This window comes from Tenrec ecaudatus, chromosome 12 (assembly GCF_050624435.1).
Source record: "Tenrec ecaudatus isolate mTenEca1 chromosome 12, mTenEca1.hap1, whole genome shotgun sequence".
Lineage (NCBI taxonomy): Eukaryota > Metazoa > Chordata > Mammalia > Afrosoricida > Tenrecidae > Tenrec > Tenrec ecaudatus.
In genome coordinates this window covers 125,819,910-125,836,314 of record NC_134541.1, presented here as the reverse complement: position 1 = coordinate 125,836,314, position 16,405 = coordinate 125,819,910, and the positions used below count along the sequence as shown (strand labels likewise).

Sequence of the window (16,405 nt, the reverse complement as noted above, 5' to 3'; positions counted from 1 at the left end):
CTGTTCCCCCATTTTCAACAACTGTATGTACAGGTAACTTTGGTTTTCTTTTTAAATTTTTATTTTGAAACATTTTACAAAAATTAATTTATTCTCAGAAATAAAACCCTGTTTTTCAGGTGAGACTTTTCTCTCCACCTCAGGGTGAGATGAGGGGGGAGGGTACAGGGATGGGGCAGAGGGAGGTGGTGAAGGTGGGACAGAACCTTCAAAGGGGAGGAGTGGGCGGGGCGGGATGGGATGGGAAGAGTGGGAGCAGCAGGCAAGGTGGGCCTGGGGACAGACAGTGGCTGAAATTGGTCCCCAGAAGCCCTGCCACCACAGGGCCAGCAGGCACTGCCCTGGCGGGGGGCACGACAGAGAGCCAAATGAAAAGTACAAGGGAAAGTGATTTGCAATTTGCGTCCCTCCCCCAGCCCCCCATAACGCTGAGACACAGTGACACGGGGCCAGGGGGGCACCACGAGAGGGCAAAGGGGTGGACCCAGCGAGACCAAGATGGAGAAAGTGACAGGCACAGAGCAAGTGGCACACCAGTAAGTCCCCCCCAGAACATGAGAACCAGCCTGTGCCAACGCATGCGGGCGTGGAGAGGGGAGGAACCCAGGTCCCGAGCCCGCTGCGCCCCGCACCCCGAGCTCAGGCCGGGCCCCCGGGCACCAGCTGGGCCAGGTCGCCCTCCGTGCGGCTCACCCACTCGCGGTAGAGGCCGCACACGCGCAGCCCCTGCAGCTTGGCCGGGAAGGCGCCGTGGGGCGCGGCGGCCGCGGGGGGCGCGTGGGGCCGGGGCGCGCGCTCCGGGCCCCCGAGCGCAGCCAGCACGGCCTCCAGCGCGGCCCCGAGCGCGCGCGCCTGGCGCGCCGAGTCTTCCAGGCGGCGCAGCAAGCGCGGCGCGCGCGGGTTCAGCTCGGCCTGCCCGCGGCGCACGGCGTCCAGCAGCGGCGGCAGCGCGTCCAGTGCCGCCGCGTCCAGCCGTAGCCGCTCGGGCAGCGGCAGCCCCGTGTGGCCCGGCGCCGGGGCGCTCAGGCCGGCCACCGGCAGCCGCGGCGGCGAGAAGCCCGGCCGCCCGAAGGGCTCTCCCTGGTGCAGCACCTGCGGACACGAGACACGCGCCGGCCGGTCAGCGGGCGCCCCGGGCGGAGCTCCGCCTGCGCTTGACGGAGCCCTCCGACCTCGGGGGGCCGCGGGGAGGGGGGGGACCTCAGCATCACTCCCCTCCTTCGGGGCGGCTGTGTTTGAGGGGATAAGAAGCCATAAGGGCCAGGGTCAGCTTTAGGACGCGCGTGCCCGATGCGCTGTTCAAACGGATGACAGGGTATCCATCCAGAGGGCACTTGATGAGCAAGCCAGGTGCTGAAAACGGGCCGGCCCGCAGGAGATGCAATACACCGCCGTGAGCTTTCCAGACCAGGGTGCAGCCCTACCTCTTGTTGCTGGGGTACAGGCTCATAGGGACCAGGATGAAACAAAACGCGCCCCCCTCCCCAGAGCCTGCCCTTCATGTTCCAGGCCATCTGGTGGAGGCTCTTCATCACTTAACTAACGGTGCCCTTTGGTGTCCTTTAGGGATGAAAACCATCTCCCTTCTCCGAGCCACAGTCCTCTTATCTGGAAGATGGGCAACTGCCCCTGCCCTGTCTTCCCGGCAGAGGGATCCTTAGAACCCGATGGAGATGGATGAGATCACCAGGGGCTGGTTTATTCTTCTCCCCTCCCCTCCCTACCCCAGAGCACGACCGGGAGTCATGGGTGGCTCAGTGACCAACCCTCAGAGGAAGGAAGGGGCTCTTGAAAGACACACGTGAAGGTGATTTGCAACGTGCTGGGCTGCTGACTACAAGGTGGGCAGTTGACACCACCGGGGCCCCGTGGGAGAAAGATGCTTTCCACTCCGGTAAAGAATTTGTCTCAGAAACTCACAGGGAAAAAGAAAAAAAAAAGAAAGAAAGAAACTCACGGGGGCAGTTGGACCCCATCCTATAGGGTCGCTGTGAGTTGGCATTGAGGGTTTTTTTAGTTTTTTCAGTTTCCTAACTTCCGGTCTGTGGGTCAGGCAGTGCGCTTGTTGCTTTAAACCAGCGATTCTCAACCTTCCTCATGCCGCGACCTTTTACTAGAGCTCCTCATGTGGTGGTGACCCCCCAACCATGAAATGATTTCCCGTGGCTCCTTCATCACTGTCATTTTGCTCCTGTGATGAACTGTCATGTAAATGTCCGATATACAGGATGTATCAGGCGACCCTTGTGAAAGGGTCGATCGGCCTCCCCAGGGGTCGCGACTCACAGGTTGAGAACCACTGCTTTAAAGGGATTTCTCCGGATCTTCCCAAGAGGGAGTGGGACCGGTGAGCCTGCTGGTGGCATTGATGGTGCTGTAAATGAGGACCCTGGGCTGACCAGGTAAGAGAGCTTGTGACAGGGCTGGAAAAGGCATCAAAACTGGGGGCGGGGCTTACTATAAGGCCAGCGCCTCTCTCGTTATCACTAGCCATAACTTTTGCATGATCAGTTGACTCTGATCCTCACTGCCCAATTCTCAAGCAAAGTGGTAGGTCACGTTCTGTCTGACTCCCAGCCATACTTTCCCCCCTCCACCAGGGAAGTTTTAGGTGAACCTCTTTCCTTCTGCCCAACCAAAGATGTCAGTACATCCCTCTCATCTGTCAAAACCCCCTCTTGAGATGGAATTTGTGCCCCAGGTTGAAAACTCAACGGCCTCCTTTGCTCGGGGAGACCAAGGCCCATGGACTTGAGGCGATGAGATCACACTTATGGAGAGAACTTTTTCCCCAGGGGCTCTTTGAAGCCCACTTGCATAGAGCCTAGGGTTCAGTCTGCCTCGGGGCTTGGGACCAGTTCCATTCTGTTCTAACTAATGATGCAATATCAGACCAGACCCCACATTTGGAAGGGTATGTGAAATCGAGTGATAAACGGGGTAAATGATGAGTGAATTCTCTCGAATAGGAGACTCAGAAGAGGCAGAGTGAGCCCTCTCTGGAGCCGGATGCAGGAGAATGGGTTGTTAGCACTGGTCGCATGTTGGGCTGCTAACCACAAGGTCAGCACCTTGAAAGCACCAGCCGCCCCAGGGGGAAAAGACGGGGCTGTCTACTCCTGTAAAGAGGTACAGTCTCAGAAACCCACAGGGCCAGTTCCACGCTGTCCTTTAGGGTTGCTGTTGAGTCAGCAGTGACAGGATGGCCCGGAGTTTGGTTTTGTTTGTTGGTGGAGAGCGACACACATTCAGAGTGGGGTGGGTTGGGTACCCTCTAGGAGCCGCACAGCGTGGTTTCTGTCTCCTTTGGTCAAGGCAACACGTACAGTGTACCAGTTTTTTAGACTCTCAACTACGCACCATCGAGTCAATGCTGACTCATTGTTTTCTAGGGGGGAGATTCAGTTTCTAGCAGGGTGTTGATGTGTCATTTCCCCCTGCACTTCCGGTTATTGTTCCAGTTCTCCCGCATTTGATAAATTTGGGTCAGTTCTAGTTTTGCTTGGTTGACTATGATTGAACTGGGTGGAACCCGTTCAAAGCCCAGGCCTTTCGGACTCTCCACCCAGAGTTCTGGGCACTCTCTCAGACAGCTCTGGAGAGAGGGTGTCCACAGGGAGGAGGACAGAGGGGCATGTGGGACCCAGATAGGAACTTCCTCCAATTGGCCATGTGGCCAGGGGCGTCTGCAGAGAACTGGGAAACTGAGTTGAGAAAATGGGTGGTCTAGGACTCCTATGATCTGTGCTTCCCCATGACCCCCAAAGTGTCAGGGACCCACCCCCAAACCCCCCTCTCCCCCTACTCACATATTCCTGGAGCAGCTGCTCAGCGTATTTGGTGAGGAGGCGGGCAAGGCTGTGAGTCTGGCGGATCTTGGCCTCCAGGGGGGGAATGAGTGAGATTGAGGAGTCAGCTTGAGGGTCTTCTGGTGGGAAAGTGGGAGGAGTAAGGGTAGCCCACCCCACATTCCCTAGCCACTTGGAGGCTGGCTTCTCCTGAACCTGGCAGCTCTGCTCTGAACGTATCCATGTTTAAGCCAGGCGGGGTCCATCGGGAAGCCCTTGACCTTCCCAAGCATCTGCTTTACCTGGAATGTGTTCCCTGTGCCCAAATACCTATTGAAATGGTATGAAGGCCACATTCAAATATCGCCTCCCAGATGTGGCCTCCAGAGTCACCTGCCTCTCAAATGTCTTTCTTCCTTCAACATAAAGCCATTTGCTCCAAGGTAGCACTTTTCAGGGTCCCCAGTCAAACCAAACCCACGGTCATCCAGTCGATGCGGGCTCATACTGACTCTACATACGGTTTCAGAGGCTGTAAATCTGCATGGGAACCAGATAGCCTCCTTTTCCCTCCTGCAGAGTGCCTGGTGAGTTTGAACCACCGACCCTGGGGTTAGCAGTTCAACGCTTAAAGGCTACCAGGGCCTCAGCCTGGATCCCTGAGAGGGTAGGCTGGCAAATCTATTGCTGCACTTCAGTGACCTTGGGTGAAATTCAACATCATCGAAGCACAAACTCAGTGCCATCAAGTAGATTCAGACTCATAGTGACCCTAAGAGGGCAGAGGGCAGAGTAGAACTGGTCTCTCTCTCTCTCTCTCTCTCTCTCTCTCTCTCTCTCTCTCTCTCTCTCTCTCTCTCTCAGGGGCTGGTAGGTTCCGACCGGTCGACGGTTAGCAGTTCAACGCGTAACCCACAGGGCCATCGTGGCTCCCTCAATAAAAAGCGGGAAAGGGCCTTCCAAGGAGACCAATAGCAATTATCAGTGCGCTATAAGGAAACAGCTCCTTCATTTCTCAGATCCAGAGACCTCAATCCCATTCGCTTTCTGATGCCTCCTTTTTTCCCCCTTTTTCTCTCATGCCAGGCACTGAGATGAGCCTTGTGGAGGCATGAACGGACCAGCCCCCAGTCCTAAGGGACCCAAGCCACAGGCGGGGGCCTCCCGGAGGACTACATTTCCCGAGATGCACTGCGCCTCCGCATGCACCTTGGGGGATGTAGTCCGGGCAGCGCACCTCCCGCCGGAGGTTCCCGGGGCTGGTACCGGCGGCTTCGGCTGGGGTGACTCGCGTCTCCAGTTGTCACGCCCTGTCTCCTGTGACCCAAAGGCTTTCTTTCCCCAACTCTACTCGTCCTTCCGGCCCCAAGCTCTGATTATGCCCCAAGACTCGGAGGGGCACCAGGCGTCTAGGCTCTTGCCCCCCGACTCCAGGACTCCCCCAGGTGGACTCCCACCAGGTGGGCGGCAGCCGAGCCCCAGTCCTGGAAAGTACAGCCCCAGGCCGCCGGTGCACCCAGGAGCCGGCTCCGCGCTCGCTCGTTAACCGACACCGGGGTACGCTCCCGCGCCCAGGCCGCACCCCCCCAGGCCCCAGGTGGCGGCGACCCTGACCCTGGCTCGCCCCCTGCTGACCCCTGCGCCCCTCAGTGACCCAGGATCAGCCCCTTACCCAGACTTCCCTCCCTCCGGCTCATGCTGGCCCTTGGCTGATCCCGGTTCCCTCCACTCCCCCCTTCAGAAGGGGGGATGGGGGGGACAGGGGTAGAGGCGTGGCTCGGGCCCAGCCAATCAGGGCCCAGACCCCCACCCCCACCCACCCCGACTCCCAGGCAAGATTCCTTGGCCCTGAGCTCAACTCTCAACCTAGGAGGCCTAGTCCAGTCGGCCAAGAAGAGGGGGAGGCAGCTTATTGGCACTGTCTGGGCCCTGGAACTGAAGCAGCCGGGCGTGGGAAGCAATCCTGTGATCCTCCCGCGGGGGGAGAGGAGGCTCAGGCACCGACCTGGGGCAGGGTCTGGCTATAGGACCAGGAGATAAGAGAGGGAGGCTGACCGGATCAGATGTCCAGGCCCTTCTTTTTGTGGAGGTGTGTGTGTGAGGGGGGGGGGGGCGGCGGTCTCTAGGGCTTAGGTGCACACCTACCCAGGCACACACCTCTATCTTAGATGTGTTTCACCCAGTCACCACGCTAAATTGTCACCTGACATTCAAACGCGGCCTCCTTCGCCTCACTCCACCAGGCCCATTGGCGGAAACACGCACACATACACACTTGCACACCCTCACTCTCCCATGGGAGCACACTTGAGAGACACACACGCACACACAGCCCCACTCACCTAGACACTGGAGGGCCTGCGCAGCATGATCCCCACAGAGGGATCTGGACCATGGAGTACACAGATGACCCATTGGGGTCTCGGGGTCTCGTCAACCCCTGAGGAGCTCACAGTAGGAAGACAGAGGCCAGAATAAAGGGATTACATGGCAGAGGGCACAGCAGATGCACCCAGCACTATTCACCCTAGTGTACTGAGGGGTCACTATATGAAGGGTTACTCTATAAACTCTAAATGTAGTCATGAATCAACTAAATGTATATCACAATGTATCATGTAGAGTCTGTAGAAGAGGAAGTAGAAGTCTAGAGAAATAGGAGAGTTCTGGAAGGCCATGTAGCTAGGTATGCAGAGCTGCAATTTCACCCCATCACTCTGGCTCCCGACATGCTCTCGTGACCACCTGGCGATGCGTCATGTTGGGTATAGGGTCAGCGAAAAAGAGGAAGACCCTGGACCAGATGGATGGACACAGTGGCTACAACAAAGGGTCCAAGCAGAACAACACTTGTGAGGCTGGACCAGGCCTGTGCAGCCTTTCGTTCTGTTGTACAGAGGATTGGTTGTTAGGTGGCTCACATGGGGACTTGGGTGTCCATTGCGCATGCTCAGAGGTTCAAGCTTCCAGACAGGAAGGGGCGGTACACCTAGGTGGATGTTACACCTGGATTGGCCCATCTGGGCCAGGTGAAGTCAATTCAGCCAATGGGGTCGACCAGGATTGGTGACCACGCCTCCCAGAGGTGGAGCTGAAAGGGCGTGAACCAGAGCTGGACTTCTGGGGTCCCTTTGTGGCAGGCTGTGTGTGCTGGGTGTGGTGGGGGTGGTAGCGAAGGGCTCTGAGGGTGTCTGAAACTTTCATAAAACTCCCTTGGGTCACACTCCAGGATTTGGAGTGAATTCTTCCTGGGGTGAAGCCAAGGTCCGAGGTATTTCTCCCACGAGAGATATCAAACAGGGTCACTATGAGTCAGAACTGACTCAATGGTGTGGGATACAGAAAGGTTTTTCCCCAGGTTGCTCCACCTATTGTCTGCCCAGCCTAGGATGCTGGGAACTCAGCTGCTTAGAGGTTTTCTCCCTGAGGGTCTCAGCCATCTAGACTCTATAGTCTGTCCCACCCACCATAGGTGGGGCCCGCTCCCTACTGATAAAGGATATTGGATTGTTTCCCTGAAAGAGAGCTCAGAGACAAGGTCAAGCCAATTTAAGGCTGACCAAAGTTAGGCTGCCATCTTGAATCTAGCATTTGTCCATCTTCTTGTCACATGTGTACCCCTAGTCCCTCCCCTTCCTATTGTGTGTCTGCTTATTGGACAGCCCCTTCCTGTTACGATGTCGTCACCTGTAATCAGGGGGGCTTGCGTACCCCTAAGTGTATATAAGCCTTGGTTAGAAATATATTCACTCTCTCTGTCTGGACCTGGCTGCTGGGATCATGGCCTTTCTGGAGGTGAGCATGCTACCATGAAACGTGTCTGTCATCTTTATTTTACTCTCTCCTATCGTCTATGACTTTACTATCACCTTCACACATTATCGCCATACGACTGCGCCTGCGGACCCATGGGTTGTTAGAGGCTGATTTAGTCTGACACAATGGGACCTAATACCAAGTAACAACACCTTCCCGTGTCTGGATGTGGCGGCACGACAGCACATACAGACACATCCTTCAAACAGTCACCACTGGAAAGGGAACCGATTACAAGGATCTACATATAAATAATAATAATTTATAAATTACCAAGGGTTCATGAGGGAGGGGGAGGGGGGAAAGAGGAGGGAAAATGAGGAGCTGATGCCAGGGGCTTACGTGGAGAGCAAATGTTTTGAGAATGATGAGGGTAACGGATGTACAAATGTGCTTGACACAATGGATGTATGTATGGATTATGATAGGAGTTGTATGAGCCCCAATAAAATTATTTAACAAAAAGAAAAGAAACAGTTTCCATACTCGCATAACAACAACACACACACACACAACACACATTTAGATATGGCTAGATCTGCCAGCAAGCACAGCCTTCGAAGAATTCAACCAAGACACAGTCATTTTCTTTTCATTAAAAACAGTAACTTTTAAAAACAATGTTATTGGCATAGAAATCACATCAGGCAACTTAAGAGTCCAGTCATCTTCAGAAGAGTTGTACAATCACCACCACAGTCAATTTGAGAACACGGTCTTTTTTCTACTCCTTGTTTTGAGCTCCCCCTATTTGCTCTCAGCCTCCCCTACTGTACCCCAAGAGACCATTCAACAGAGCATCAACAGAGCAGCTCCTGCTTGGAGAAACCACTTGCTGAGCCGTTCCCAGTCCGGTCTGTGTCTCCGAAGGGTGACCGCCAGCCTGGCCCCACCACATGGATTTTATCACTTGGGAACTTCACATAAGTGGAATCCTGTGTCTGGCTCTTTGCATTCAAGGCGTTTCCATGAGGTTTATTCAGAATGTTGGGTGTTGGGGCTCAGTCATTCTCATGGCCGAGCACAGAGTGAATGGACTGCAATTCATTTTCCGGGCTCCTGGTAATAAGCAAGGAACCTTGGTGGCAGAGCAGTTACGGGTTGGGCTGGAACCACAAGGTAGCAATTTGAACCCCAGCTGCTGTGGTCTGAGGGAGAAATATGGGTCTTTCTATACCCATAGAGAAGTGCAGGGTTGCTATGAGTTAGAATGGACCCAATGGTGGTGAATTTATTTATTTGCATTTTTGAAAAGAATCATTGTATTGGGGGCTCTTACAGCTCTTCTAACAATCCATCCATCCGTGGAATCAAGCCCATGTGTACATATGCTGCCACCGTCATTTTCAACATGTTCTTTCCATTTGAGCCCTTGCTATTAGCTCCGCTTTCTACCTTCCCGCCCTTGTGATCCTTTGATAAATGATAAATTGTTATTATTTTCACATCTTACACCGTCTGCTGTCTCCCTTCACCCACTTTTCTGTTGTTGATCCCTCTGGGTGGGTGTGTGGTGGGGGGGCGGGCAGGAGAGTTATGCTTCGTTGGTTCAACAATTCTCCCTTTTCTTCCCTCACCTTCGTCCTCGTCCCTACCCTTAGGGTATGGCTACTGCTAAGAGTGTTCCTGAGGGGTTTTTATCGGTCCTGGATTCCGTGTGTGGGCAGGGCGTTTATTATAAGGAAATTTCAAGAAAATCGAAAAGCGTATTGGCGAGAAGTTGCAGGGGAGACCGTGTGCGCGTCCTCCCATCAGGACCGTGCACGGTGGCTGCTCCAGGCGCTCTCCCCAGCAGAGCTCACCCCTCCCACCCCACAGGTCCCATCCTGCCTCTTCCCCAGGCGCAAAGCACCAGGAACAGGAACACGGATTTGAGACCCTGGATGCCCAAACTGCCGGAAACACTGCCTTCGGACGTCTGTAATCCCAGATGGAATGTTTTTGTTCGGGGAGAGGGTGCAGCCGCTCGCGGAGTTTCGGTTCCCTGGGGCCCCTGGCTCGGCCCCCTCCGCGTGGGTCGTTTTTTGGGGGGGAGGCCGGCTCACACCGGCAGGCCCTGGCGCTCGGTGGACAGTTGAGGGCACGGGTGAAGCCTGGGGGGGCTGGAAGCCGCCCTCGCGCCCCCACCCGCGGACACACACACACACACACACACACACACACACACACACACACACTCACTCACACACACACACTCGGCGCCCGCGCGCGCACGTGGTCTGGACGCGCGGCCTCGCAGGCCGGCAGGGGGCGCTGCGCGCCGGACGCCCGAGGGGGCGGGCCCGGGAGGGACGGGGCGGGGCCCGTGAGGGGCGGGGCGGGGCCCGGGCGGAGAGGGGCGGGGCCCGGGCGGGGCGGGGCCGGCCGGGCTTCCAGACCTCGGCGCCGCTCGCCCGCGCGGCCCGGCCGCTCCGGGGACGGGCCGGGGCGGGGCGCGGCGCGGCGCGGCGGCAGGAAGCGGGGCGGGGACTCTCGGAGGCGTTGGGGAGCGTGGGAGGGCGCGGCCAACTCCCGGAGGGACCTCCGGCGGGGAGCGCGGCGCCCCTGGCTGGCGCCAAGCCCGAGCCCGCCGGACGGGAGGCGGCCCCTCCCCGGGTCCGGCCTGGGCCCCAGCCCCGCCAGCATGGCCGGCCGGACCGTGCGGGCCGAGACCCGGAGCCGGGCCAAGGATGACATCAAGAAGGTGATGGCGACCATCGAGAAGGTCCGGAGATGGTGAGCGCCGCGGGCGGGGCGGGGACGGGACGCGGCGGGGGCCACCGCTCCCACAGGCGTCCGCCTTCCCTTCTCCAGCTGGGGCCCCCCCAGGTGTGAGGCGCTTGCTCCCGCCGTGCACCCGATTGGCAAGAGCGCGCTCCCCTCGTCCGAGCGACCCCCCACCGTGCCTTCCCCGAGTTGGGGTCCTAATCCGTCCCCGCCCCACCCACCCCCCCCAGCTGGGGATCCCGCGCCAGCCCAAGTATGCTCCAGAATCTTCATTACCGGGGCCCTCCCCCAGGCCCAGAGCCATGCCCTCCTGTGCGCCTCGGGGTTTGCAGAGCTGTGTCCCCAAACTCAGCGGGAAGGTCTGCTCCCGAAAGACTTGGGGCCTTGCAAACCCTCCCGGGGCAACTCCACTCCGCCCTGTCGTCCTGGGAAAGCCCTAAACTATACCCTGACTTTGGAAGCACCTCCTCTCTGTTCTGGGGGCCGCAAGGCACTCTTTGTCCTCCCTGTGCCCCATCAGCAAAACTGCTCTACCTCGTGTCCCTAGCCCACCTCTGCAGGTACCCCCAGATGTGCCCAGCTGGGGGAGCTCTTCCCTCCAGCCTCTCTGACCAGGCTACCCCCCCATTCTCCCACAGGGAGAAGCGCTGGGTGACCGTGGGCGACACGTCCCTTCGTATCTTCAAGTGGGTGCCGGTGGTGGACCCCCAGGAGGAGGTGAGCAAGCCCTCCCCCACATCCTGCACCCTCAGGCAAGCCCCCTGCCCACCCTGGCTACCATGGCCAGGCCCCTCCCAAAGCTAGATGCCAACCATCACTAGCTACTCCAAGCCCCCTTGCTGCTTCCTGCTCCCCACCCAGGGTTCTGAACCTTACCTTCTTCCACCTCTAACAAGGCCTTTTGCTCCCCAGTGCCTTAGTTTCCTTGTCTGCACAGTGGGGGGGTTTACGAATTGGGCTGCTAACTGCAAAGTCAGCAGTTTGAAACCACCTGCCGCTCCAGAGAGAGAAAGCGGACTTGCTACTCCCATAAAGAGTCACAGTCTTGGAAACTCAGGGCACTTCTACCCTGTAGGAGTGCTTAAAAGCAGTGAGGTTGATTGATTGATTGATTGGTTGGTTGGTTGGCTGATTGATTGAACCAGAAAGACACTTGGGGTTCTCACCATTCAATCCTCTCCTCCCAGGACCGACGACGCGCAGGAGGTGGTGCAGAGAGATCCCGAGGCCGCGAGCGGCGGGGCCGGGGTGCTAGTCCTCGAGGGGGTGGCCCCCTCATCCTGCTCGGTCTCAGTGGTATGTGGGGATCCTGGGATTGGGTGAGGGGGGGCTGGAGGAGGGAGGCGCGGGGGCCTCAAGCCCAATCCTTTGGCTTCTTGCCCCTACAGATGAGAACAGCAACCAGAGCTGCCACTCGGAAGGGTCCCTGCAAAAGGGTACCGAGCCCAGCCCTGGGGGTACCCCCCAGCCCAGCCGCCCTGAATCGCCTGCCGGACCCCCGGATGGGGTCCCAGAAGAAGCTCAGCCCCCACAGCTGGGTCAAGAGAGAGGTAGGATCAGGGTTTCCCCAGAATTCCTGTCCTTGACGCAGCTGAATCCATCAGCCCCTCCTCTGTTGTTGCTTCTTTGCTGACTGCTGGGGGGTCGGGGTTACCCTCCTCCCTCTAGCTGGGGTCTGCCTGATGCCTCAGGCCTTCCGTCACCACTTGAGATTTTCTGTACAGTTTGCATTTTCTTAGTTTAATGGGTTTCTCCTGCACTCCCAACTCATGTCAACATCCTAAAGGTTGGTCACTAACTACGAGGGGGTACCCCCCAAAAAACCCAGAATTGTGCTGGGCAGAGTGGAGCTTTCGTCTTAGTATGCATTGCCCCCCTACCCCCACCCACCAGGCGAGCATTGACCAACTCGCTCTGAGTTAGTGCACTCAGTGGCGTCGCCTGGGAAGGTGCTCTCTGGTCACAGTGAATTTTTTCGTAAAAGCAATTTTGCTTGAACATCGTTTTTTGTGATGGCCGATTTAAGAGAACAGTGTGCGGCTGTGAAATGTTGTTTCCTGCCTGGGAGAAATGCCACAGAAACTGTTGTGATGTTGAACACAGCTTACGAGGACAGCGCTATGGGAAAAACTCAAGTGTATGAGTGGTTTTCCCGTTTCCCAAAAGGTGAAATGTCGATGGATGACACACCTCATTCTGGATGTCCATCAACTTCCAAAACATATGGAAATCTCTGCTTGTAGTACATTTGGAGTTCATTCCACCAGGTCAGATTGTTAATCAAGCTTTCTATTTAGAGGTTTTGAAAAGATTGTGGAGCGGTGTTTAACAAAAAAGGTCTGATTTGTGGCAGATGGGGGACTGGCTTTGCCACCAAGACAGTACGCCGGTCTTTAGCAGAGAGCAGCATGCCTCTTTGGCTCCATGCGCTTTACTCATGTGACCTCGCTCTGCGACGTCCTTTTGTTTCTGTGAATGAAGAGGGACATGATGATGTAGATGTGAAGGAAAAAACCCAGAGAGGTGCTGTCAGCCATCCAAACAGATGAGTGTGAACAATGTCTTCCAAGAATGGAATTGCAGATTTGGCAAATGTATTAAGTGTAGCAGAGAGTACTTTGAAGGTGATACTGTTTTTGGTTTTTTTTTTTAACAATTTATTAGGGGCTCATACAACTCTTATCACAGTTCATACATATATATATACTTCAATTGTATAAAGCACATCTGTACAGTCTTTGCCCTAATCATTTTTTTCTCCTCTTTTCTTTTTTTACATTGAACTCTTATCACCATCCATACATATACATACATCAATTGTATAAAGCACATCCATACATTCCCTGCCCCAATCGTTCTCAAAGCATTTGCTCTCCACTTAAGCCCTTTGCATCAGGTCCTCTTTTTTATTTTTTCCCCTCCCTCCCCTCTCCCAAAGGTGATACTGTTTTGTAAAAAAATTAAGTACATACCTTTGGGGGGGAAAATCTTTTTTTTTTCTTTGGGGTACCCCCTTGTATGCTAGCTACAGATTATGGTGTGACATTTGGTAGGTGCCGTCTGCCCAGGATCTGCTGAGGGGAAGCCATATAAGTGGTGAACAAAACTCATCTTAAATACTTGTCACGCTTGATTTTTTTCTGATCCTCACCAACCCCATGGGACCAGATGCCCTACTATGATGCCTGTATATAGATGGGGCAGCTAATGCTCGGAGAAGTCAATCCTCAAGTTTACCCAGCAAGTTCCTTCTCCCATCCAGTCAGCCCAGCAAGCTTCCTCTCCTGTCCAGCCAGCCTAGGCTGTGCACCACCCCCAGGCCCTGTCCAGGCTCTGTTCTCCATCTCTCACTCACACCTGGCCCCAGCTTCTTCCCCCGATGACTTCTCCCTCCGGTTGCTTCCACGCAACTGCCAGAGCCAAAGAACCACAAGGTAGCCTGGGTCTTCCCCTGACTCTTCAGCCTGGCATTCAAGGCCCTTTGTGAGCTGGCCTCTGCTGACCTCCTGGTTCTACTCCAGGCACCCAGGCTCTGTCCCATCCTTTGCCAGTAGGGATACACGAATTGACATCCATTGAGTGCTTGGTTGTGCTGAGGGCTTTGCCCGTGTGATCTCATTTCATCCTCACAAACATCTCTGGTCCCCTACTTCAGTTCTCCCCGTTTCACAGACAGGGAAATTGAGGCTGAGAGAAATGCGGGTGTTTGGCCAGCCGAGGTCAGGCCAGGTGGCCCCGCGCCAGAATCTGCTTGCCGAGCATGAGTTCCCTCTGCTGGAAGTGGCCCTGCTCGCTCTGACATGCATGTTCCTTCCTGTGCCCTGCTTCCTGGGTGGCACGTGGGGATGGACACTCCCTCGTTTTCCCAGTCTCAGACTTTGCAGGATGGGTGCCTGGTGGCTGGCTGCTCAGGGCATGTCTGTCGCCTTGACCTTCCAGATCCCGGGGGCATGGCTGCGGGTGGCACCGATGAACCCCCAATGCTGACCAAGGAGGAGCCCGTTCCAGAATTGCTGGAGGCTGAGGTGAGAGAGGCCAGAAGGCTGGACTCCGGTCTCTGAGGGGAGGGACGCTTGGGGCTTAGCCAAAGGCTTGGCGGCTGAACTGGGTCCAGACCGGGGGGGCGGGGGGGCATGTAGTGTAGGACACAGGTCAAGGCTTAGAGCCTGGATTCTTGGGACCAAACAGGAAGAGGTCTTTTAGCGATGGCCAGTGTCTTCGGAAAGCCCTTCACAAGGCTCTTGGATTTTGTTCCCCACAAGGATTGACGGTGATGTCATTTTTCAGAGATGTCCGATAGCACACCCTTTCTCCAGAACGTGTTGCTGGGTTCTGTCTGGTGCTTTGCTTGAGCTGCATCTTGGGGAGCTGGGTGCCGGAGGGAGTGGAGAAGGCAGAGGCTAGGAGGCTGCACTCCGGGGTTCGGGTGGGGCTCATGGCTGTCCACCCTTCCTCTCCAGGCCCCTGAAGCCTACCCCGTCTTTGAGCCAGTGCCACCTGTCCCCAAGGCAGCCCAGGGTGACACAGAGGACTCGGAGGGCGCCCCCCCACTCAAGCGCATCTGTCCAAATGCCCCTGACCCCTGAGAAGCCGGCCTGCTTATCCTGCCACCCCCAGGGGCCCCTTTGAGTTTTTACAAATAAAGACCCTTTTATAATTTTGTGTCCTGTTGTTTCCCGGTCAGGGCTGGGGCGGGTCTTTTGTCCCCTACTCCGTTTCTCAGATGGGGTCACTGAGACTCTGTGAGGACCTTCCGAAAGTCCTGCCGTGAGTCCAGCTCAGTAGGAGCTTGAGCTAGGGCCTTCTCCCTCTGTCTCTCACCACCCTGCCCCATCCCCCTTGATATTGATCCTCTCCGGAACCTTCTGCCCTCTGGGACCCCCAGTGGGGGACCCTTCTGAGCCCGCTCAGGGCATCAAGCTAGACCCAGGAGTCCCATTTCACCCACTGAGAACCTAAAGGACATAACATCAACCTACTTATTTGACGTCATCTTGTTCAGAGACTCTGCCGAGAGGCTAGCGCAGGTGCCAGGGGCCTGCCCTTGGAAAGCCCACAGCACTGTGCCTCCCTGTCTGTGCTTTGCTGGTCCCCCTACCTGCCACCTCTACCCCAGATCCATCACCACCTCCTCCAGGAAGCCCTCCCTGACCCCAGACTCCATCTGTTTCCCTGGGGTTACTATGGCTGCCACACTCCCTGTGTTAGTCTGTTATGTCTTCAGGGATCATGATGGGCTCCCGAGGGCAAAACGGGGGGTCCTAGCCTTGCCCAGTGTCATACCAGGGACAGAGCAACTGCTTGGTGCTTGAGTGGGCCCGAGAGTGGGGATCGGGGGCTGTCTGGGAAGAGGACGGAGGTGGTTCATCAGCTGCTGTCTGAGACATGAACCTCAGGGTTTTGTGCTTGTTCGGTGCCGTGAGCCAGTTCCGACCCACAGCGAAGCCGTGTGCAACAGCGAAACACCTTCCGGTCCCGTACCGCCCGCCCTCAGTGGTTCGTGTATCGGGAGCCCATGGCGGCAGTCACTGTCTGTCCGTCTTGTTGTCCAGGGACTTGCTCTTCCTTGCCCTCCTGCTTTACCAAGCATGCGGATGATGTGTTTTCCCAGGGGCTGGTCTCTCCCACGACTTCTCCCACGTCTGTGAGACCCAGCCTTGCTTCGAAGGGGCACTTTGGCCCAACTTCTCCCGGCGCAGACCCTCTGCCCTGGTAGCCGGCCGGGGTGCTTCCCATGGCCCACATCCCGAGGCACCCCTTCTTCAGCGCCCCTGTTCACTGTCCAGCTTTCGCATGCAGAGGGGGCTCTTGAAAGTAGCACGGCTGGGGCCAGGCGGGTCTTCGTCCCCTGTGTCTTCAACGCCTCAAAGGGGCAGATCTGCAGTCAGACATGGAAGTCTGGGCAAGCCATCTCCCCCCTCTGGCCCTTAGTGTGGTCATCAGAGCAATGAGGGCTGTCAGTAGGCCTCATCTGCCCCCTTGGCTTGTGGGCGCTTTCAAGTCGTGCAGGGTTCCCTCAGTCCGGGCCTGTGAGAGGGGTCTCAAGTTTAAGACCAGCCTCACTAGCCTCCAGGCAAGATGTCGATGGGGTGATG

General features: G+C 56.5%; 2 protein-coding genes across 7 annotated transcripts in view; one reads left to right on the top strand and one right to left on the bottom strand.

Annotated features, from left to right (window-relative positions):
- Window positions 1–38: 38 nt before the first annotated feature.
- CTF1 (cardiotrophin 1) lies at window positions 39–5,562 on the bottom strand. Of its 2 annotated transcripts, none has more exons than XM_075564786.1 (3): window positions 5,461–5,562; window positions 3,810–3,928; window positions 39–1,092 (listed from the first exon to the last, which is right to left on the bottom strand). In XM_075564786.1, exons 1-3 carry the CDS (start codon window positions 5,483–5,485, stop codon window positions 640–642), a joined length of 597 nt encoding a protein of 198 aa, XP_075420901.1. In that variant the 5' UTR covers window positions 5,486–5,562; the 3' UTR covers window positions 39–639. The 2 variants fall into 2 exon arrangements, with proteins under 2 accessions (XP_075420901.1, XP_075420902.1); XM_075564787.1 differs by having other exon boundaries at window positions 3,810–3,925; window positions 5,461–5,547.
- Window positions 5,563–9,973: 4,411 nt separating this feature from the next.
- BCL7C (BAF chromatin remodeling complex subunit BCL7C) overlaps window positions 9,974–16,405 on the top strand; it is a 43,010-nt gene continuing 36,578 nt past the window's right edge. For 2 of the 5 annotated variants that reach the window (XR_012787270.1, XM_075564781.1), the window contains exons 1-5: window positions 9,978–10,319; window positions 10,949–11,027; window positions 11,498–11,606; window positions 11,699–11,860; window positions 14,250–14,335. Coding sequence is in view for 4 of the 5 variants with exons in the window: in XM_075564781.1 (XP_075420896.1) it covers window positions 10,228–10,319; window positions 10,949–11,027; window positions 11,498–11,606; window positions 11,699–11,860; window positions 14,250–14,335 (528 nt within the window). In the remaining variant the exon portion in view is untranslated. Of the gene's footprint in view, window positions 10,320–10,948; window positions 11,028–11,497; window positions 11,607–11,698; window positions 11,861–14,249; window positions 14,336–14,770; window positions 14,968–16,405 lie in introns of those variants that run through there. The other 3 variants (XM_075564782.1, XM_075564780.1, XM_075564784.1) reach the window with 3 other exon arrangements.

Excerpts from the sequence above, each read along its gene's own strand:
- CTF1 (XM_075564786.1), bottom strand. The coding sequence starts at position 5,485 with ATGAGCCGGAGGGAGGGAAGTCTGG. Across the intron at positions 3,929-5,460 it reads CCGGAGGGAGGGAAGTCTGG|AAGACCCTCAAGCTGACTCC; the intron begins GTAAGGGGCTGA and ends CTTTCCCACCAG. Across the intron at positions 1,093-3,809 it reads AGCAGCTGCTCCAGGAATAT|GTGCTGCACCAGGGAGAGCC; the intron begins GTGAGTAGGGGG and ends TCGTGTCCGCAG.